The sequence below is a fragment of the Lynx rufus genome, unplaced genomic scaffold (assembly GCF_022079265.1).
Source record: "Lynx rufus isolate CCGP_SWC_20201006 ecotype Redwood Valley unplaced genomic scaffold, mLynRuf1.p SCAF_39, whole genome shotgun sequence".
Taxonomy (NCBI): Eukaryota; Metazoa; Chordata; class Mammalia; order Carnivora; family Felidae; genus Lynx; species Lynx rufus.
The window spans coordinates 1,166,630-1,190,258 of NW_025814855.1; the positions used below are offsets into that span (position 1 = coordinate 1,166,630).

The window sequence follows — 23,629 nt, forward strand, 5'->3', positions numbered from 1 at the left end:
TTCCATGGGAAAGGCAGGGCAGGGCAGAGCAAACAGCTGAGAACTGGCTACTTTGAACAATTCCAGTGGACTTCAGGTTATAGGGGTGATCTCTAGTTGCCTGATACCTGGCCCTGGCATGATTTAGGGCATGCAATTTTCTTCAGGAAACACTTAAATGAGTCAACATTCCTAGGTAATGGAGTCCCCCATTCAAGGTAAGCCACTGGGTGCTTTTATAAAACCTGAGCCCATGAAAAATATAAACACAGTTAAACTTCTTAAAGAGAGTGTGCACACTCTCGGGGTGCCTGGGTGGCGCAGTCGGTTAAGCATCCGACTTCAGCCAGGTCACGATCTCGCGGTCCGTGAGTTCGAGCCCCGCATCGGGCTCTGGGCTGATGGCTCGGAGCCTGGAGCCTGTTTCCGATTCTGTGTCTGCCTCTCTCTCTCTGCCCCTCCCCCGTTCATGCTCTGTCTCTCTCTGTGCCAAAAATAAATAAACGTTGAAAAAAAAAAAATAGAGTGTGCACATTTTCTTTTTTTTCTTTTTTTTTTTTTTAAATTTTTTTTTCAACGTTTATTTATTTTTGGGACAGAGAGAGACAGAGCATGAACGGGGGAGGGGCAGAGAGAGAGAGGCAGACACAGAATCGGAAACAGGCTCCAGGCTCCGAGCCATCAGCCCAGAGCCCGATGCGGGGCTCGAACTCACGGACCGCGAGATCGTGACCTGGCTGAAGTCGGATGCTTAACCGACTGCGCCACCCAGGCACCCCGAGAGTGTGCACATTTTCAATTAGAGGACGATGGGCTAATAAAGAAAAAGAACAGCTTTTTTGAGGCACAATAATTCTGTTGAATTTACTAGAGGCCAGAAAGGTATCATCATTTATCATACATAACAAACATGTTGCTTAAATATATTGGACTAAAATGATTATTTAGGAGTGCCTGGGTGGCTCGGTTGGTTAAATGTCTGACTTTTGATTTCAGCTCAGGTCATGATCTCACAGTTTGGTTGGTAAGATCAAACCCCATGTAGGGCTCTGCACTGACAGTGTGGAGCCTGCTTGGAATTCTCTCTCTCTCTCTCTCTCTCTCTCTGCCTGTCCCCTGCTCACTCTCTCTCCCTGTCTCTCAAAATAAACTTTAAAAAATTGTATTTATATAATTTAAGTACAGGTTTTATTTTTACATACATTAAACTGTATTTTACATGAGGCAGTCTCAAAAATACAACAAATAAAATTAATTTTAATACAATTTTAGCTATAGACATCATAGAAATGCAGAATTGTACATTTACCCACATATACTTTTTAATTACCAAGTATTATGTTTATGAAGTTAGTCATCATAAAAGTCAAGTGATTAAAGATGTAAAATAAAAGTGAAATGAAATGAAACTCTTTGAAAATTTCTTTTAAGTACCAACAACTGACAAAATTTTCTAAAAATTAATTTTATTTCACAAAAAATAATAACATTCTAGGTCTATTAAAGAAAACCAGGGGCACCTGGGTGACTCAGTCAGTTGAGCATCCGACTTTGGCTCAGGTCACAATATCAGTGTTTGTGAGTCCAAGCCCTGCATCAGGCTCTGTGCTGACAGCTCAGAGCCTGGAGCCTGCTTCGGATTCTGTGTCTCCCTCTCTCTCTGCCTTTCTCCCACTCATGCTCTGTCTCTCTCTCTCTCTCTCCAAATTAAATAAACATTAAAAAATTAAAGAAAACCAGAGCTGAACAGTAGTTAAAGCAGTATATGCAGATTTTAATAAGGAACGATTGTAATGGGGGGAAAGAGACCTCAGTATAGAAAGTAGCTCAATTCCAAATACAGCATGAACAACTAGGGGTTCATAGCCAAGAAGCAGTGTGGGAGTCAGTGGATGGAAAGGTACTAAGGGGAAGCTTCATGGGTAAGGGGGATTCTTGCTGAAAGCAGGCCATGGTGATCAGTACCAACTGGGGGATGGTGGGATGAGCAATTTGATGAGATATTCAAGGAGCTATTAAGCACAGGTGGATTCTGCCTACATCAACTTAATTGGATTCTTGCTACAATTGGGCAATGCAAAGATGGGCACAGAAGTCCAAACGTTGAGGTCTAGTTGGGAATAGGATTCTGAGGAGCCTACTAAAGTTTGGTCAAGGAGAAACTCGTTGTCAGCTCTGACCCCTAAATATTGCTGAATTGGAAATGCATTATTTTATCACTTATTTATTTAAGAGAAAAAATGTACTGTAAACTAAGGTAAAAGAGTGCTAAACAATAATTTGTAGTAAATTATTTTAATTAAATTATTTTTATTTATTTTTATTTTTTTACTTTTTAAAAATGTTAATGTTTATTTATTTTTGAGAGAGAGAGACAGAGTGCAAGCGGGGAGGGGCAGAGAGAGAATCCGAAGCAGGCCCCAGGCTCTGAGCTGTTAGCACAGAGCCCGACATGGGGTTCGAACTCACAGACTGTGAGATCATGACCTGAGCTGAAGTCGGATGGTTAACTGTGGAGAATAAGCATAGAAATCCCCGGGCTTACACCAATGGGTTAACAAGGCATAAAGAAATACAAAGCCATAGAATGCTCACACCCAAGTTCGAGTAAAAAAGACTGGCACCCCAGAATATAGAGGGGATGCAAAGACACCCCAGAATAGAAGGGAGTGCAGAGCCCCCGGAATAGAGAAGGAGGGGCAAAGTCCCAAAATAGGAATGGGTGCAAAGGCTCTCAATACAAAGGTATACAAGGTGAACAAGATTAGGCATGCAAGGCAAAAATGCCCCCCAATTTAGTACCATAGCAGAAAAGTTGCTTTCACAAGAGGAAGGGGCCAAGTAAGGTAAACTGGTGAATTCGGACTATGGACCGCTGTGCTGCAGGCAAAGCAGCCCAGAGCGGAGATGGTTAACAAAAGAAAAGGTGCCTTGTTAACCCTGAGGTTATTCCCCCTATCTGTCTCATCCCCCAGGCTAGCTAAGATAAGCAAACAGACACGGTGTCTCCTGTCTGCCGTTAACAACCATCTACCCATCTGCCTGGCGCCAGGATTTTGTTTTATATTGACCCAAACCCCAAACACTGTATATCTTCAAAAACCCCCCTTTTCCCTCACATCCCCAAGTTAATGCTCACAGTTTCTTTGTCTCTTTGTACATGCCCATCACGTTTGTAAGCCTTCTTATCTTAATAAATACAGGGCAAGGACCCTAATTTGGGGCTCATATCTTTTCCCGGACATTAGCCATCTCTTGCTTTAATCCTGCGTCCCACTCTTTTGCTGGCCAAAAGAGAACTTCAGACTTAGAGTCTACGACAGTTAACCAACTGAGCCACCCAGGCGCCTGATATTATTTTTATTTTTTATCACAATTTTGATTCTTTCAGTGGACAAAAATTCTCAGAGACCCATGATCTTTCCTATGAGAAGTTTTGATCATTGACACCACCTCCAACCCCACCTATCTTCCTCCCTCGTCACACTCTGCTAAACCTCATAAACTTCTTTTAATTCCTTTAGGTCCACCTGTGTTGGACCAACTTGGGGTATTCCCAGTCATTTTCTTCTCACTTGAAACACTTTTCACTCAATATGCTTTGACAATGCAATGAATCTTCTGGATGTCACTTCAAAGTTCGAATCAACAGAACTAAACACAAAAATCCCCATGTCATTATCAGCATTACCTGATATTCTCCATTGAATAGCATTATATAATTTTATATTTTTTAAGTTTTTTTAAATTTTATTTTGAGAAAGACAGAGACAGAGTGAGTGAGGGAGGGGCAGAGAGCGAGGGAGAGAGAGAGAATCTCAAGCAGGTTCCGCACTGCCAGTGCAGAGCCCGATGTGGGGCTCAAACTCACGAAACCGTGAGATCATGACCTAAGCCGAAAGCAAGAGTCGAATGCTTAACCGACTGAGCCACCCAGGCGCCCCCAAAAAAGTGATTAAATAGGGACGCCTGGGTGGCTCACATCTGACTTTGGCTCACATCATGATCTCACAGTTTGTGGATTTCAGCCCTGTGTCAGGCTCTGTACTGACAGCCCAGAGCCTGGAGTCTGCTTTGGATTCTGTGTCTCCCCCTCTCTCTGTCCCTCCCCTGTTTGCACTCTGTCTTTCTCTCTCTCTCTCTCAAAAATGAATACATTTTTTTTTTAAATCGGCAAAAGAAAAGTGATTAAATAAATGATAGGATGTCCTATAGGGAACTTGCTGTTTTAGAGACCATACTTGGAAAAATTATTTTTCTTCCCTAGAAGCAGAGAAAAACTGAGAGGCACGGTGTCACTGCCAAGGAGCACGAAGGGGCTGAAGGTCGGGAAGCCTGAAGATGCCAGGGCAGAGATGTTCATCAGCCAGTGGCTTGGGTTCACAATAAGTGGTACCCACAAAGACAAAATGAAAGAGACAAAACAAAAGGAGATGCATATGCTCACCAGGGCCAGGATGGTGTGCGTGGCTCCGGCCTCGTGGGAGGGTTTGGGGGGACGTCTGTTGCTGTGAATGTGTTGGACTTGCTGCTTGTGCCTGAGCAGGACAGAGACCATGGAGCCACTAGACCAGGCCCTGAGGCCCAAACAAGTGACACCAATGAAGGAGAACATGACTGCATGTAGTAAAACAACAAATTTGTTTGGAATGGGTGAATCACGGTATTCATAAATTTCTTCCACACTCGTGTTTTTGTTCTTTCTTGGTCCAGTAACATGCAAATAATAAAGATACTCGACAGGAGATGCGGGATCCAGCAGAGGAAACAGCAGACGCCAAAGCACTTTGGGAATGTAACCTTGAGCTCCAACCACTTGGAGGTGTTAGTGTGGAGCTTAATGGCCTGGAAACCACAGAGCAGGCAGGTGGTGCTGAGGGAAACCCCTCTGGCCACTCGGTGAAAATAGAAGACAAGCTTACATCCAGCATCATTCAGAAAAGATTTCAACCCAAATGCTGCCATTGTCTGAGGAACTCCTGTATGAAAAAGAACCAAGTTGTTAGCTAGGACTAGCTGGATGAGAATCAAGTCTGTGGGTCTCAACATGTGCCTAGTGAGTGAAGTAAAGATATAAAGACAAAGAAGCAAGGAGTTTCCAAGGATCCCAACTCCAGTTTGGGTGAGGAAAACAATACCCAGTTTTAAGTTAGAGGAACCATTTCATCAATTTAAAAGGGATACTGGTGGCTGTTTTGATTTGAATCTCAGGAATCTGGAGACTAAAATAGAAAATTTTGTTACTCTCAATACACCAAGAAAACATCTTTAGTCATATAATTTCTCACCTCGATATGAATATATGAATATTTACACATGCCTTTCGTATGTGCAAAACAATTTTTTGCGGGACTATCTGTAATTACAAAGATTGAAATCAACCAATGTTAATCAACAGGAGACTGAAGGAATCATAGTGTATGTTCACAATGGGACACTAGGCAGCCATGATGGGTAAAGTTCTCTCTACTGCTGCGTTTCCAGGACACATCATCAGGTAAAAAATAGAAAGTGTCAGAATATTGTGTGCAGTTAGCTTATTTTCCTAATAAAGGGAGTATAACTACAATCCATTTATCTATGTGTATATGACCAAAATTTTAAACTAAAAGAATACATTTACAAGTTCTAAAAATGAGCACCTGCCTGGGTGGCTCAGTTGGTTAAGTGGCCAACTTTGGCTCAGGTCATGATCTCACAGCTCCAAGGCTCGTGGGCTTGAGCCCCACATAGGGCTCTGTGCTGACAGTTCAGAACCTGGAGCCTGCTTCTGATTCTGTATCTTCCTGTCTCTCTTCCCCTCCCCTGCTCACGCTCTGTCTCTGTCTCTGTCTCTCTCTCTCTCTCAAAAATAAATAAGCATTAAAAAAAAATTTTTTTTTTTAATGAGCACCTGTAGGTGATAGTGGAGAAAGAGCACAGGACAAAGTATGAAGTCAGACTGCTCTCAATATACCTGGTTTGTGGCTTTGGTGCCACAATTCTTTTTTACATATTTATCTAAATATATATGGTGACAAAAGTATTATAAAAATTCAGGCAAACATAAAAACAAACAAACAAACTATATATGCTCATAAATGCATGCACATACATATACAGTGTATACATAACATTTTATTAAAAGATAATTAGAACTTCCTGAAGAAATGAATGAATCCACATCTGGGGTAGAAGTTACAGAAACTATCTCAGAACTTCCTATTGTAGAAGAAAACAAAAGAGCCACCCCAAACTACTGAGATTATGTAAACAGGATGCCAAGAGTTAACAGGAAGGATTCCCAATGACAAAGTGTGGGACATTTCCAGCTATTACTATTTCCAAATTGTAATCGTAACAAATTAAAACAAATATGTTTTTAAAATGCATTTTTATCACTGCTTTAAAAAATAACCTTACAGTTGGAGGATGATAGAAGACCAACACGCTGAAAAGGAGAAAATAAAGGGAAAGGAGTAAGATCTGTTTTGCTATCTACACTCTCTTTTTGTAGAAGTTTTAACCTAATAAAAGAAAAGGGGGACAGAGTGGAACGCCACCTAAATTGAGGCAATATTCATTAATGACTGTGGGACCCCTGAGGTGGCAGGACCTGTCATAATGGATGGGTCCAGAGGGCAATACAAGGGCCTCTGAATTTTTGCTGGAGGGAAGACCGGGCAGGTTTGCAGATGAAATGAGTGTGACCCTGGACGGTTTCTGCTGGTTCCTATCATTACCTTCTTCTCTGGGGCAGATGTTTGAAAAGGTCTATATTAAAGTTGGAAAGGATTTGTTGTAATAACTGGCAAATACTAGGTTTGTTGTTTGCTCCAATTTTGTTCTTTCATTGTCTACAGCACCATGCTTTCTTATTTTGCATATTTACCCTGTCACTTTCAGATATGAGTTCATTGAAATCTATTGATCTTACTCTTTCTCTTGGTATTTTTCCTAAGCCACACCAACAATTTAAGTGCCCTCATTATGAAGAGAGGAAAGTGAAAAAAAGCAAAGCCAGCCACACAGGTAGAGCTGTAAAGTGAAAAACGCAAAACCCAACCAAGTGGGTTGGTATTTCCGAGCTCTGACCAATTTTTAACTGGTATTACCATATCAACAAACCCAGGCTGGTTTCTGCAATATTCTCAATTTTTATAAAAACAAGCTTCCAATGAAAACACGATATAGGCAAGCAAAACACATCTATTGTTTAAAATTTTTTTAATGCTTATTTATTTTTGAGAGAGAGAGGCAGAGTGTGAACAGGGGAGGCACAGAGAGAGAGGGATACAGAATCCGATGCAGGCTCCAGGCTCTGAGCTGTCACCACAGAGCCTGATGTGGGGCTCGAACCCATGAACCATTAGATCATGACCTGAGCTGAAGTCGGAGGCTCAACCGACTGAGCCACCCAGGTGCCCCAAAACACATCTATTGTTTAGGAGTAACATCTGGGCTGCCAATCATGGGCCTCAGCAATAAAGATGCAGTGTATTAAGAAGGTACTGCCTCAAGGTTAAGCGTCCAACTTCGGCTCAGGTCATGATCTCACAGTTTGTGGTTCAAGCCCCAAGTCAGGCTGTGTGCTGACAGCTCAGAGCCTGGAGCCTGCTTCAGATTCTGTGTCTCCCTCTCTCTCTGCCCCTCCCCCACTCATGCTCTGTCTCTCAAGAATGAATAAACTTAAAAAAGAAGAAGATGACACTGCCTCAAGCACAGCTTTAATTTTTTCCAAAATTACTGGATATTGGGATTTTTTGCCTTTCTTTCCTTTTTTATTTTTGTATTATAGTGGTTAAGTATTAAAAATTATTCTGAGGGGCGCGTAGGTGGCTCAGTCAGTTAAGCTTCCGGCTTTGGCTCAGGTCATGATCTCACAGTTTGTGGTTAGAGCCCTGCGTTGGGCTCTGTGCTGACAGCTCAGAGCCTGGAGCCTGCTTTGTTTGGATTCTGTGTCTCCCTCTCTCTCTGACCCTCCTCTGCTCATGCGCGCGCTCTCTCTCTCTCTCTCTCTCTCAAAAATAAACATTAAAAAAATTTTTTTAATAAAAATAAAAATAAATAAAAATCAGTAGGGAAAGAAAAGTTTATGCAATACATATTATTAAGACATCTGCATAGTTATGTGGAAAAAGAAACCTACATTTCTACTACATGCTATTTAACATGTATATACACGTTTATACACATTATATACAAATAATAAGCATGTATATACACGTTTCTTAAATGTTAACTTAAAAATTTTTGTTTAAATATTTATGTTTTAGAGAGACAGAGTGTGAGTGGGGGAGGGGCAGAGAGAGAGGGAGACACAGAATCTGAAGCAGGCTCTAGGCTCCAAGCTGTCAGCACACAGCCTGACGCGGGGCTCGAACCCACAAACTGAGATCATGTCCTAAGTTGGACACTTAACTGACTGAGCCACCCAGATGCACCCTAAATGTCTTAATATTTTAAAAATAAAAACATGTAGGGGCGCCTGAGTGGCTCAGTCGGTTAAGCATCCAACTTCAGCTCAGGTCATGATCTCGTGGTTCGTGAGTTTGAGCCCCGCATCAGGCTTTGTGCTGACAGCTAGAGCCTGGAGCCTGCTTCGGATTCTGTGTCTCCCTCTCTCTCTGCCCCTTTCCCCCTCTTGCTCTGTTTCTCTCTCTCTCTCAAAAATAAATAAACATTAAAACTTTAAAAATAAATAAATAATTAATTAATTAAAAACATATATATAAGTAAAAAACCTAAACGTAACAGATAAACCATATAGGATGTATATATTTTTTAAAATAATGACTTGTGATAAATATGTATGTAGTAAGCAATCCATATGACAGAAGCCTAGTAATTTAAACTTATCGGAATATGTGAAAATGTACAATTTATATAAGATGAAAGGCATGATTACATTAAAATATAAAGATGAAGAACAAAATAGAAAATATTTTACCTAAGAATAATGGAAAGGAGAGGCAATTAATAACATTCTACATGCCCCCTCTAATCATGAGGTATATGATCATATATTTTCTAACATTGAAAGTTATATAAATAAGAATTTTTTAAAAATTTTTAATGTTTTTTTCTTGGAAATTATCATGTAAATGCATAATAAATTTAAAAGGAGATACCATTTATATGCAGAAATATACTCCTGTGCCAAATATTTAATTCACATTCACATCTTCACTTTACATTATCATATTGTAATCTCACATAACCTCACCTAAAGATTAAATGAATTAATTATGGTTTCTCAGCCTAAAAATTTGTATAATGGTACAGGAGTAGGATCTTTCTATATATAAAATATTATTAGGTAAAAATGTTCAGTTCTATTATCCACATTTAATTAGATAGCAATTTTTTATAACCTTCTAAATGTTAGATGTTTCCAGAGAATTAAATTAGGATACATCAAACAAGAGTGGTCTTCAGTTTTGCAATAATACTTGTTATTGGGGCGCCTGAGTGGCTCAGTTGATTAAGTGGCCAAGTCTTGATTTCAGCTCAGGTCATGATCTCATGGGTTTGTGAGTTCAAGCCCCACATCAGGCTCTGCGTTGACAGAATGGAAACTGCTTGGGATTATCCCTCTCTCTCTCTCTTTCTCCCCCCACTCCTCTGCTGGCTCATACATGCACGTGCATTTTTTCTCTCTCTCTCTCTCTCAAAATAAATAAATAAACTTTAACAAATAATATTTGTTAATAATAATATTAATAGGCAATAATTTATCAAATTAAAATTCATTATGTAACTGCCATTAAAGTTTGGGAAACACTGGAATCTAAGAAAGTACATGCTAATGAATCAAAGCATTTCTGGAAGTATACACAATAACTGACAACAAATCATAAACCCAGTGACATGTGAGCTTAGGGAAGAGGGAGAGTGAGGAAGAAAAGAATATTTATTTTATGCATATGCATATAAATTTGTTCAAATATTTCTTGGGAAAAAGGTAGTAGGGTTTATAACTCCAGCTGAAAATTTTAGGAAATCACAGGTAAAATTAAATAAAATACACATTTGAAATTAACAAATACAAAGAGAAAGAGATAGGAGGGTTGCCCTTGAATCATAATTATAATAAAGTTTTATTTATAATAAATCATAAAAATGAATTTTAATAATAATTAGGTATTTCAATTGAGTAGGAGTGAGGAGAACAATGTTTGGGTAAATAATGTAGCACAAATGTTCTATGAATACTCGAGCCACATGTCCTTTAAGAAACACAGACATTCATGTACAAATAAAACCCCATCTCATTCCTTGAGCAAACTGCTTTCTGTAGAGGCACAATTAGGAACTGTATTGGACACATTTTACTTCCTGGGAAAGTGGCAGGATAATCTTACTAACAGCTCCCCTGACTAGGATCTTTGTGGTTAGAACAGACCAATTTGTTATTGCTTGCGAGGTTGAGTTTGAATAATGACTTTTGAAACCACAATGGATTCAAAGCAACTGATAAAGTTCAGGGAAAGTTCTAGTTAAATGTCAGGGTCACATGTAGATTTTAACGCAGTAATATTATCTGATGATTTCTGCTCCCAAATCCCAAAAATTCAGAGGGCTATGACCAAGAAGGCAGAAGACAGACATCAGACAGCCTCCAAACAGGAATGTTGGGTCTCTACTTCTCAGGAACCCTTAGAAAATATCCCTTCTGTATATATTTGTGCCCATTTTCTCTCCCCAGGAAAATAAGATTATATTCACACACAATATTTCTTAAAATGTTTTCTTAGCAGTATCATTTTTCTCTAAGACTCTCTCTTGATCTAAAAGGAAGCAGACCCAATCAGATTTCCTGTAGGACTGGTTCTGCGGGATGAGAAAAGGAATGAGTCGAGAACGAGCCCTGGATTTTTAGTCTCAGCAACTGGAAGGATGGAGTCGCTATCAACTGAGAGTGGGACAGCTGCGGTCAGAGCAGAGAGTGAAAAGCAAGCTCACACTGACACCACCAAATGCTGGTGAGGAGGTGGAGCAACGGGCACTCTCATTCATCGCTGGCAGGGGAGCAAAATGGCACAGTCACTTTGGAAGACAGTCTGGCAGTTTCCTACAAGACTGACAGGCTTGCCAGGCAATCCAGCAATTGCATTCCTTGGTATATACCCAAATGTGTTGAAAACACATCCACACAAAAACCTGCACACGGATGTATACAGGCAACTTTATTCACAACTGGCAAAACTTGGAAGCAATCAAGATGTCCTTCATTAGGTGAATGGATAAATAAACTGCTCTGTCCAGACAATGGAATATTATTCAGCACTTAGAACGAGAGAGAGAGAGAGAGCGAGCACTGTCAAGCCATGAAAAGACAGTGGAGGACACTTAAACACATATTACTAAGTCAAAGAGGCCATTCTGAAAAGGCTACAAACTGTATAACATCCTGAAAAGGCAAAACTATGGAGACAATAAAAATATCAGTAGTTGCCAGAGGTTAGGCAGGAGGGAGGGACGATTAGGTGGAGAATTTTTAGGGCAGTAAACCGAAATTTTAGGGGAGTGAAACTAATTTGTATAACTATAATGGTGGACACATGTCATTATACATTCATCCAAACCCATAAAATGTACAAGAGTAAACCTTAATGTAAATCATGGTCTTTGGGTGATAACATGTCTTTGTAGGTTCATCAATCATAACAACTGCACCACTGTAGTGCTGGAGGTTAATAATGAGGCAGACTATGTGTATGTGAGGGCATGGGATATATGGGAAATCTCTGTAGTTTCCTGTTAATTTGGCTATGAAGCTAAAACTACTCTTTAAAAAATAGTTTATTTAAAAAAATTTTTTTAAAGAGAGTTCAGAGAAGTTTAAGTGTGGAGTCTGTCATGTCTACCAGATGTCCAGAAATAGGTTGCAAATAGATCATTAGATAGCTGATCGCTGGATTTTTCAATGGAGATACACACTTTAAAGTTTTGAGCTTATCATATTATTTATAATCATGCCATTGCATAAGATCACCAAAAAGTATATACAGATTAAGAGATGACTGTTAATTGGACCCTCATTCATTACAATACTAAGAGAATATATATATTTTTTTCTTCTCGAGCCAGCATATTCAGTTAAGAATACAAAACAACAGGGGCATCTGGGTGGCTCAGTTGGTTGAGCATCCAATTTCGACTTGGGTCATGATCTCGCGGTCCGTGAGTTCGAGCCCTGTGTCAGGCTCTGTGCTGACAGCTCAGAGCCTGGAGACTGCTTCGGATCCTGTGTCTCCTTCTCTCTCTGGCCCTCCCTGCTCATGCTCATGCTCTGTCTCTCTCTCTCTCAAAAATAAACATTATTAAAAAAAAAAAAAAAGAATACAGAACAACAACAAAAACCCCGTGGTGCCAAAAGCCGCTGAAAAAAACTTTACGGAAAAATTTTAATGTCATTAATGTGTTCATAAGTTCATTGATGATGATGAAGCTGTGAAGACAAACTTTCATACAAATGAGTAGGAAACACATAGGAGTTGAAATAACAAAAAACAAAAAGAGAGAGAAAGTGCTTGTGAAAATTTAGCCATAGAGAGTGAGGCAGAGCAAAGCTAGATAAGAAAATGTACTAGATCAGAGTGAAGGGTAGTTATTTTATGAAGTACACAGACTTACTGATTTTTGTACTTTTGTACTTTTTATAAAGGCGATTAAGAGACTGAAGATCAGTGAGGGGTGGGTTTGTCAGTCAAGAGATCTGATAGACCAAGAACAAAACCCCTTAAAAATTAAGACGTGGGGAGGTCATCTTTAAGTGTCAATAATCAAGGAATTGACCCTACATTGAAGGGAGGCATCATTTCCGTTTCAACACAGGGAGCCCATAAGAGAATTGTTTCAGATTTACGAGGCAGAAGATGTTGTCAAATGATACCAAATAATGATTTTTTTTTATGTTTATTTATTTTAGAGACAGAGAGAGACCACAGGTGGGGGAGAGGCAGAGAGAGAGGGAGACACAGAATCCAAAGCAGGCTCCAGGCTCTGAGTTGTCAGGACAAAGCCCAATGCGGGGCTCAAACTCATGAACCCCGAGATCATGACCTGAGCCAAGTCGGACGCTTGACTGACTGAGCCACCTAGGTGCCCCCCAAATAATGATTTTCTATTCTCTGTATGAAGGTGGCAGAATATTAACATAGACAAAAGTAATCCTGGAAGAACGTTACAAAGTTAAAAATTGATTTATTTGGCATTCTTGAGATTTTCATGAATATGTTGAGCTAGGAACACCAAGGTGGACAGGCAAGTAACGGGAGAGGGAAAGGAGCTGCTGGAAGAGAGGACAGCTGGAGGATTCGGGTAAGGTCCTGGGAAGCTTTGGGAAGCTTTTAAGTGACAGATCATAACATCAGCTCTTTGAGTAGACTGACCTCTTTACAGGTAATTATTAGGACAATGCAGGATAAACAGAGGTCCTGGATTATCTGGATTCCCCAACTCAGGGATGAGAGGTTTGAAGGTAGTGGCAACAAGCCTAGTAAGTAATCAAAATATAGTCTTTTTTAGCTGATGGCAACGGTGGAATGTTAGAGCATTGATTGCTGTGGTGTAGGGAGTTACAAGGCTCTAAATGGTAGAGAACGTGTTTGTGACCCCAGATGGTGGATCTGGCTTTCCCCTCTATCTGTGGCCAGCGTATGCTCTGTGATATAAATGGCTGCCATGTGCCACTGGGCCAACGGTCACTGGGGTAGGGGGCAAGTATGCTTCCCTAATTGTTTGGATCTAGTGGTTTCGCTGTAAGGAAAGTTCCCATTGGAACCCTAAATAGGAACCAGGTACTCTGCTACAAATAGCCTATGACGCACCCTGAAGATGCTACTGAGTCCACACAACTGAAGTGGGGTTAGTGACAAAGCAAAAATAAGATTTCAAGGAGCCCTTAGCATCTGGATGTCACCTTAAAGATTGCAGATTTGGGGTAAAAAACCAGTAACAAAACACCTTAGACTCCTAGCTTAGCTTTGTAATATGTGTTCTCCTTAAAACAAAAGAGAACTAGTGAGGCTTTGTTTCTGATATGGTGTCTGAGCAAATGGAACACGGAGAATGCAAAGTTTCTCTGGGCTGATAAAAATGTAGGTGGACGTTGTGCAATTAGGAAGTCACCATCAATGGTCTCAATCAAATTTCCATGCAGAGATAAGCCTTAAGTTGAACTCTAAGCTTAATGGTAATTATTGATGAGAACTTTTAAAACTGGTTTTAATACTCATATATCTGTGATTTCAGTCAGAGAAAGATTAAGCACTTTGTATTTTCCTAATTCATTAAGAAAAATTTTTATGTTTTATTCTTGAGAGAGAGAGAGAGAGAGAGATCAAGATAGAGTACAAATGGGAAGGGCAGAGAGAGAGGGAGACACAGATCCAAGAAGCAGGTTCCAGGCTCTGATGTGGGGCTCGAACCTGTGAACCACAAGATCATGACCTGAGCCTAAGTTGGATGCATAACCGACTGAGCCACCCAGGTGTCCCTTTCTAATTCATTTTAGAGAATCGGGCCTTAATGTCAGGTTCAAGCATAATTCAAACGCTGCTGATTTCTATCACTATGACTGGGCGAAATTATGATGTCCTAGCCTTTTCACTTCCAAAAGCATTGTTGGTTGTCACAACTGTGCCCTCCTCAGGGCAATCTTTGGTCCTACAAAAAATCCTGGCACTCAGGTCACAAATTAGGACCACAGACCTTTCTTAGAAGGCCTTATGCAGTATCTGGCTTTTTCTGATAGCAAATGTGTCATTCTAACACCAACTGGGTGTTCAATTCAATTCAATTCTGACACTTATCCCCACTCGATCCTGCAGTTAAGGACTCCATCCCACAACTGTCTCTTCAGATGGCAGCCACAAATGGGGCCCCAGGTTAACCCCACTTCTGCCAGTCTGACTACAAATTTAGTGTTGCCTTGAGTCCCCACTCAGGTTTGATAATTTGCTAGAATAACTCACAGTACTCAGGAAAATGCTGTATTTACTATTAGACTACTATAAAGGACACACGTTAACAACCAGATAAAGAAGTACACAGGGTGAATTCCATAAGAACCCCAAGCAAAAGAACCTCTATCCCAGTGGAATCAGTGTGCACTCCCCTCCTGGCTGGATAGTGTGAAACCTTATTGTCTAGAGGTTTTTAACAAGGTGTCATTATATAGGCATGGTTGACTAAATCATTGGCAATTGGTGGATGAACTCAATCTCTCACTCCTTCCCCTCCCCAGATGTCAAAGGTAGGGCTTAAAATTCAAACCTTCTAATGTCTGGTGACCAGCCCCGATCCTGAAGTTCCTTTATTGGCCTCCATCTTGAGTCATTTCACTATCATACAAAAGACAGTCTTATCACTCAAGAAATCCCAAGGGTTTTAGAATCTCTGTGCTAGGAAGTAGGGACAAACACCAAATATTTATTATTTTGTTTGTTTTTAAGCCAGACAGGAAGGCAGATAAGGTAAAAACTATAGTGAATAGGTACTCTGTGATGTCATACTGTCCCCAGGATGTCTCAAGAAAGCTGTCCACCTCTCCACAATGGCAGAGCCCAATTGTGTTTTCAACCCACCCCACACAGTAAACAAAAATCTTAAGATTAAAGGTCACTTAATAAGACTTTTATTATTGCACAAACCAGAGCAAATGTGAGACACACAGGTCCCAGATCAGTGAGTTGGAGGCTGGAAAACCTATAAAAAATATTGCACGAGACCAATTAACACCATGAAGGTAAAACTTTACAAACTCAGCAGTTCCTAGACTGGATCCTTTCAGCAAAAAGTGGGTCAGGTCCCTGCCATACTAGTCAGAAGAAAGCGAATGAGAACCCCCAGGGGATCAGATTATGATTTTCACTAGAGGATGGGAGACAGAGTGCAAACATCTGTCTTCCCTAAGCATGCTGAGGTGACATGCGTGCCGTAAGGACCTGCCAGGTGTCAGAGGCAAAATGACTTCTACTACCACCTGGCAGTGACATAATTCTGGCAAGGTCTGCGCAGGTCAGAATATGAAATGCAGCTCCTGAAAACTTCTCACAACTGGAATACACAGCAGATGGCTCTGCACAGATGCTCTCTAGTGTTGTTATGCTGAACAAAGAGCACGTTCGCTGAAGGCTTAAGGCCACCATCTTAAGTGGAATTTCTTTCTCATGCTCAATGAGTTTAGATCTTTGGCTGAACATTTTTCCACATTTGCTGATTCATAAAACTAACGTGGGTCGTGAAGTTTTGGTGTTAAATCAGAGCAGACTGTTTAATGAACTTTCTTGTGCTGGCTGCACTCCTGAGGCCTTTATCTAGCGTGAAGTTTATGGTGTTGAATGAGGCTGTAGTTTTGGCTAAAGGATTTTCCACATTTGTTGCACTCATAAGGCCTTTCTCCAGTGTGAATTCTCCGATGCAGAATAAGGCTGAAGCTTTGGCTAAAGGATTTCCCACATTCACTACATTCATAAGGCCTTATTCCCGTGTGAACTCTCCGATGCTGAATGCAACTGGAGCTTTGTCTAAAGCCTTTCCCACATTCATTGCACTCATATGGCCTTTCTCCAGTGTGAACTCTCTGGTGCTGGATGAGGATAGAGCTTTGGCTAAAGGACTTTCCACATAAGCCACATTCATAAGGCTTTGCTCCAGTGTGAATTCTCCGATGTTGAACAAGGCCGGAGCTTTGTCTAAAAAATTTGCCACATTCAGCACACTCATAAGGCCTTGCTCCGGTGTGAATTCTCTCGTGCTGAACAAGTTTGGATCTGCACCCAAAAGCTTTCCCACATTCACTACACACATAAGGCCTTTCTCCAGTGTGAGTACGGTGGTGCTGAACAAGTTTATACTTAAACCTGAAGGCCTTTCCACATTCACTGCACTCAAAAGGCTTTACTCCAGCGTGGACTGTCTTATGCTGAACAAATATATGCTTGTAGCTGAAGGTTTTCCCCTTAAGTGCAGCTTACGGTCACTCCACTTAAACAGTCCTTCTCCAGTGTGAATTCTCTGATGCTGAACAAGGGTACGTTTACGACAGAAGGTTTTTCCACATTCGCCACATCTGTAAGAACTTTTTCCACTGCGAAAGGCTTCCTCACACTTAGTACTGCTGTGTATACTCACAGCACTGGCCACACTGGCCAGGAAGTCCTTTTCAACCTCCCCACAGGTGAAAGGCTTCCCTAATGAATGGCCTCTATAGCTCTTCACAAAGGAAGCCCTGTCCACGTCCTTGCTATAGGGCTTTTTCCCACCGTGCTCATTCTGGTGTTGGCGAAGATCTGCACTGAAACACAATCGTTTCCCACGTGCCACACGTGTGTAGGATTTCTGCCTGGTATGTGTCCCCTGAAGCTCAGCCAGGTACAAAATATCCTTCATGACAGGAACACACATCTCACAGAGATGAAGCTTCTGGGTGGATAGATTTGGCCCCGAAGTCCTGCTTGGTGGTGTTCTTCCCAGAGAAACATTCGGTCCAAAAGGGGCCTCTTCATTGTCTATCCCACAAAAATAATCTGAAAACAGAGAAATGCTAGTCAAGTACACGTGGGGACGGGTGGCAGCCACGTTACAAACATGTGCCTGACACACCCAGGAATGAATGCGTGAGGCTGTTTTCAGGATGAGGGAGCTGGGAGGCAAGGTGAGGAAGGGGCTGTTTTGCAGTACTGGACTCTAAAAGGTCACGGAAGTAGGGAGGCCTCGCAAGGCGGAACGAGGAGGAATGGGATGTAGCACAGTGGAGAGAGGCAGCCGGGGTTTCCGACTTGCTCCTCTGAGGATGACCCCCAGGAGGGCTGTTGCTCACACGTGAGTGTTGTGAAGAAGCTCTGGTCCAGGAACAGAAAAGTCAGATTGCTAGTGAGTAGCTGGTGTTCAAGGACATTTGAGGATACGCGCTCACCATCCGCCACACACGAGCCAATGCGGGAGCCCTGCAGAGGCGGCAGCGGAAAGGAGCAGGCAGCAGACAGATGCCAGGAAGTTGGGAGCGGCTAGGGGCCAGAAGTCAGTAAAGAGGACAAACTGGCCAAGCGTCAAGAACAGGGAAGAAAAGGTAGAAATGAGGTGTGGCCAGTGGAAATGGCACCAAAACACTGGTTTGAACAGATTGCTGGTACGATGTGAACACGGTCCCGATGTCATGTCTTCCCTCAGCTGCCACTCAGCAGGGCCAGGCCCCCTCCAGCCCCTTGTCCCATGGCGGGAGTGGTATCTATTCTGTGAAGCAGCCAGAACTCTCCCCGACACCCCTAGCGGAGCAACTACACAGGACTAGGATAACCAAGTCCTAAGGGAAAGACAGGACAGGTAAGTAGCCTGTACCAGCCCAGCTTATGACATGACAAAGCAAAGAAAACTGCACGTTACAAAAAGAACCTCAGACAAAGGTCTCACAGAACAGCTCATCGTGCATGTAAGCGGTGTCCGTGTCAGTGACGGCAATTCCTGGCACGTGCAGGCGTGCAGGACTGTCAGAGGGAGCAAAACCTGAGGTAAGTAGGTACCAGGGATCTGCAGAAGCCACGCAGCTAGGGAGGGGGCAAGCCAGGTGGGGTCCATTCGGCTGATGGCCAAGACTGCCTAGGATTCCCTAGAACCCTTTCCTACCAGGAAAGGCAGCGGGTACTGGGGTAGCAGGGAGAGAAGACGGCAGTACCGCCCAGTCACAGCAACAACAGCACCTACCCAGGAGACTAGGAAGGACGCGGTGGCCATGGTCTGGATGTAAAGACACAGCGGCCCCTCGGGAAAAGCAGAAAGGAAAAGTCACTACCCAGGTCACTGGTGGGTGTGAGGGCCTTACCCAGGGAGGTTATAAGTGCCAAGTTCTCCAGCATCACATTGTGGTACAGGCGTCTCCGAACCTCATCAAGGAGACCCCATTCCTCCCAGGAGAATACACGGCCACGTCCTCCAAAGTCACACTGTCCTGTCATGTTGGGGACAGATGGAACCACAGCCTCCTGAGGACCCACAATCCAAACCCACACATCTACCCCATGCCCATCCTCTTCCCAGGCTCCCCACCTCAGCAGAGAAACCCGGTTCTGCTGGTTCTACTCTTTCTTCATGGTTCTATTAACCAAATGCCCAGCCCTCAACAAGTGCAGGCAGGTAGGCAGAGAGACACCATCTACACTCGGGAATATGCCCAAGGATTCCAGGACCGCATCTCTCCCTGCCATGCGATTCCCTGGAGTCCTCTGTTATCATGACTCACAATAAAATTTGGGGTCACCCATCACCCCTAAGTTTCCAGTACCAGGGCCCAGGACCATCACTTCATATCCCTCTCTCCACATGCACCCCTCTCGCGCCTTCGGACCCCACAGTTGCATCCCCACAGCCACCACCAACTCCCTGCCCCACGCCATATGCATCTCTCTCTCTCGACTCGCGCCAGGTTACCTGGTACGTGGCATCCAGAAAGAACTGGGCAGATCCAAATAGGATCCAGTACCACCCCAGACCTCTGACGAATGCCAACACCAGGGGTAGCCCTGGATGCTGCTTTGAAGGCCTCTCCGCCCGTCTCCAGTCCTTGCTTCAACGTCAGTCACATAGCACCACATGTGAATTTCAGATACCAGTGACCCTCTCCCACTTCTGTGCTGCACTTGCTGTCCCCTCAGCAGCCACAACCATGTTCCTTGCACCTACTCTCCTTCAAAGCCCAGCCATCCTGGTACCAGGCATAGTAATTCTCACAGACGACCACATTTGCCCCAGACATTACCCACCAGCAAAACCCCCAGAACCCACCAAAGCTTACCACAAAGTCATAGTAAACCCATCTTATCTCAATTAATCCGACGCCTCCAAATCTGTCTCCGGTCCGCTCTTCCCTTGGAAGTCTTGGTCACCTGCCAAGACCATCCTCCCCACATACTCCCTTCGTGGCCACTTCTCTCCTACATCTGTATTTATGATCCTCCTAACCCCCAACCAGGTACCCAAGCAATAGAGCTAGTCCTCAGGACTCTTAATCTTCTTTCTGACCTGCTGATAACACCACTGCCATGACCTGAATTCCATCTTCTAAGTATCATCACGGCCTGGTACGCATGCTAGCCACCCCTTTGGGTGTCTCCATCCTAAGCCCCACCCCAGAGTTCCAGACCTGTGTCCAGCTGCCCACTCGATGCCACAGTCGTCTGTTCTCTGAGCTCCTGCCACCCCCCAGTGAAAACCACTACCACGGATTTTCCAGTCTCAGCTGATAGAATTTCCACCCTTCTTGCTGCTCAGACCAACACTCTAGTGTCATCTCTCACTCCTTCCTCTCTCTCTCTCACCCTCAAAATCAGCCCTTCTTGAAAAATGCATCCAGAATACCAACCACTTCTCCCACCTCCACAGTTACCACTCTGGTCCATGAACACTCACCTGGACTATTCCAGTACCCTCTTCCCTGGTCACCCATCCTCCTCCCTCGCCCCCAAAGTCTGTTTTCCACTCTACAACCCGATGGAGCCTGTCTGGACCTGGGTGCGATCATCTCCCTCCTCCGCTCCCAATCTCCCATTACGTCCATTATAGTTGCCCAACTTCTCAGGCAGCCATTTCCAAGACTAACTCCAGTCCCCTGCTCTTTGTTCCTAAGAGAAAGAAGACATGCTGTGCCCTGTTCCCACACTAACAAGCACCTGCACACGCTGGTACCTGTTCCTGGGATAACCTTCTACGCCTCCTTCCATTCCAGAAACAAGAACTCCTGCATACAACCCTCAGCCTGGACTCAGGATGAGTCTAGATCACTTCCTGGCGGTGGGATTTCTCCCAGATCCCCACACCAAAAGGGCTAACAGAGAGGCAGGTGAAGAGTCCCAGAACACCACAATCCCAAAGTTGATATGGGCAAGATCCAAACCAGCGAGGCCCAGGGACACCCTCCACGAGTGCTACTTCAGCCACAGGGCCCTACAGGCAGAAGCACGCCATAGAGGCCACAGAGGCTGGGGACCACGGTGTATTTCAACCGGCCCGAACCTCCCGTGCATCTTTCCAGCCCTGGAGGCCAGACCTAGGGCTGAAACACTAAAGTCTGAATTTCAGTCCTCAGCGCTCCCCGTTGCCAGTTCTCTGCGCTTGGACCCAACCTCCCTGTGCCTCGCTGTCCTCATCACCCCCATTCCAGTCGGTTCTCCCTGAGCAGCTCCTGGAAAATTTTTAAACCCCTAAATCAGACCGTGTCCCTCTTGTCCTCACAACCATCCATGGGTCCCAGCGCCCCTACCACGCCCCAGCCCGCCAGTTCCCCCGTGACCCCGCCGCACATCCTCCGTTCTCCGAGGGCAGAAGGCGGACCCCACACTCTTGAATCCTCCCGCCTTGGGCCCCCCTGCAGCCCTGCACCGAGAGGCCCCTCCCCTGCAGCCCGCTCCCGCACCCCGTCACGCCGGCGCTTAGACGCGGGGGTCCCCGCCCGCGAGCGCCTCGCGGGCCCGGACACCGGGACCTGGGCCGCAGGGAGCGAGCAGATGCCCCGCGCTCCGGCTTGGAGGGTCTGTCGTGGGGGGAGGGCGGGGAGGGCCCGGGGACAGCGAGTTTACCTCATCCGGGTCCCTGGGCGCGGCCACTGCCATTCGACTCTGTCCCGGCCCTGCGGTCCCGGGCCCGGCGCGGGGCAGCACAGGCGGCGTCGCCGAGCCACGAACCCCAGTCGGCGCGCCGGGGACGGGGCCTCTTCCCTCCCCTTCCCTGTCAGTCACCACGGTCCCGACCACGCATGACAGACCTGGAAAAGACCCAGGAACACCCAAAACGACCGCCACAACCAGGACGCCGGAAGTCCCGCCCGAAGCGCTGTAAGCGCACGGAAGAGCTCTTATCTTGGGCCTTCATTGGCTCAGCCCGCTGCCTCTCGGCGCGGAGCCCTCTGGGTAATGTAGTAGAGGCGCTGGCGAAGATGCTCCGCACCAGAACAATCCCAGAGGCTCAGGTTCCGCGGGGAATGCGAAGGTCCCGGAGGATTCCTTAAGGGATTTACGCAGATTTGTGGGGAGTGCTGCCTGCAAGCGGTCTCCAAAAGTTCTCAGAAGCATGCTTTCAGACCCCATGAAGCTCAACAGGCTCCCGAGACTAAAAAGAGTATTTTAGGTGCTACCAAAGGCTGTTACTGATACAAATGCACATATCATTCCATAAAGTCATTTCCACATAAAAATATGTACATTCTTAGCTGTAAAGTAATCGACATTATCGTATTCTTCTTCATACACATGTAACCTCAAGCATTAGCGTCACTTTTGTGAGTGTCAGTGCATCTGGTCAAGAACAAGAGGAAAAGAGTGGACGGGTTCATAACAGACAGAAGAGGGATGTGGGGCTGCCCTGAAGAAACTGCGCAGGGTGAAGCTTTGCCTCTAGATCCCACGGAAAACTTCTCTCCCACCTGTATATTGTGATTGTGTCCTATCCAGTGCGGAACAGTGTTTAATCCCAGCGTTTAATCCGTAGAATACTTCTTTTCCCATATTCCAAGATATTCATTCCTTTAAGGAATCTGCCGTGTGTCTCAAATGGAGAGCGACTAATTTCACACTGGGAGCACGAGTGCAAAGGGGGCCATCTGAACCCCAATATTAAGGGGGTATCTGAATCTCAAGAGGAAGGGAGCACCTGAACTTCATGATCTCATCGCCTTGCTGGGAAATGACGATCATTTCTGCTATTAGTGAAGGGAAAGCTCTGCAAGGGCAATTCAGATTATCTCAGAAAGACAGTAGTGAAATAGAAATTACAGAGTTTTAATAATGTTTATGTAGTTCTTTAAAGTTAGTGACAGGAACCATCAGTGAAGTTTGCAAAAATTTCAGACTTTAATGAAATTTAGCAAGTCATTTAAGTCTGAGAAGAGCTAGAATCCATTGAGCATGTGTTTGTGCTGGAACCTTGGTCACTCAGAAGATATCGTCTCCAAAAGGTGATTCTTTTTCATTCATGAGAACATTGAGCGATACTGGCTTGGAGACTTAAAGAGGTCACTGAGAGTAGCCAGAAGAATAAACATAATTGCTTCTCAGCCTTATGGCTAAGATCAAGTGTAGTATCTGTTCTAATCAGTTTAATATCTGATACGTCCTCTATCGGAGGACAACATATTAAATGAATTTTTGGAGCACGGAGATGGAATAGGAGCTTGCCCCGCCCACTCCACACATTGACCTGGTTAAAAAAAAAAAAAAAGAGTAAACATAAACAGAATTTGAGGGGTCATGTTTACTCACTGCTCTAACAAATGTGTACCGAACACACAAATAAACCACTTAGAACTGTGTGTATTTCTTATAAATACTTAGTAAGCAATGCCAAAAATAGAATCTAAAAATAGAGAGTATGTAAAAATGTACAATCTGTGTGAGATGAAAGACACAAAAAATTTTTAAATAAAAAAGGTGAATTGAGTCTATAAAAGTTCTGTGAATATTGGTGAATTCTAGACAAACATGCCATTTAAGAACTGCAGTCATTCATGGACAAATCAAGTCCTATCTTATTTCCTTGATCAAAGTACTTACTGTAGAGACAGAATTAGGGACTAAGCTAGGGGTATCTTTCTTCCAGGGACAGTAAGAGGAAAATGCCCACCACACAGTTTTTCTGGCTGGGATTTAAGCAGGTAGAACAGACTAAGTTATCACTG

General features: G+C 43.8%; 1 protein-coding gene, 1 non-coding gene and 1 pseudogene across 2 annotated transcripts; 1 reads left to right on the forward strand and 2 right to left on the reverse strand.

Annotated features, from left to right (window-relative positions):
- Positions 1 to 4,229: 4,229 nt before the first annotated feature.
- On the reverse strand, positions 4,230 to 5,028 carry LOC124522799 (vomeronasal type-1 receptor 1-like; annotated as a pseudogene).
- Positions 5,029 to 16,850: 11,822 nt separating this feature from the next.
- LOC124522800 (zinc finger protein 211-like) lies at positions 16,851 to 20,723 on the reverse strand. Its single transcript, XM_047094439.1, has 2 exons — positions 18,788 to 20,723; positions 16,851 to 17,495 (listed from the first exon to the last, which is right to left on the reverse strand). Exons 1-2 carry the CDS (start codon positions 18,918 to 18,920, stop codon positions 16,867 to 16,869), a joined length of 762 nt encoding a protein of 253 aa, XP_046950395.1. The 5' UTR covers positions 18,921 to 20,723; the 3' UTR covers positions 16,851 to 16,866.
- A 2,274-nt stretch (positions 20,724 to 22,997) lies between these two features.
- Positions 22,998 to 23,183, forward strand: LOC124522814 (U2 spliceosomal RNA). Its single transcript, XR_006964865.1, has one exon. It is a non-coding gene; the product is annotated as a U2 spliceosomal RNA (small nuclear RNA).
- Positions 23,184 to 23,629: the final 446 nt, after the last annotated feature.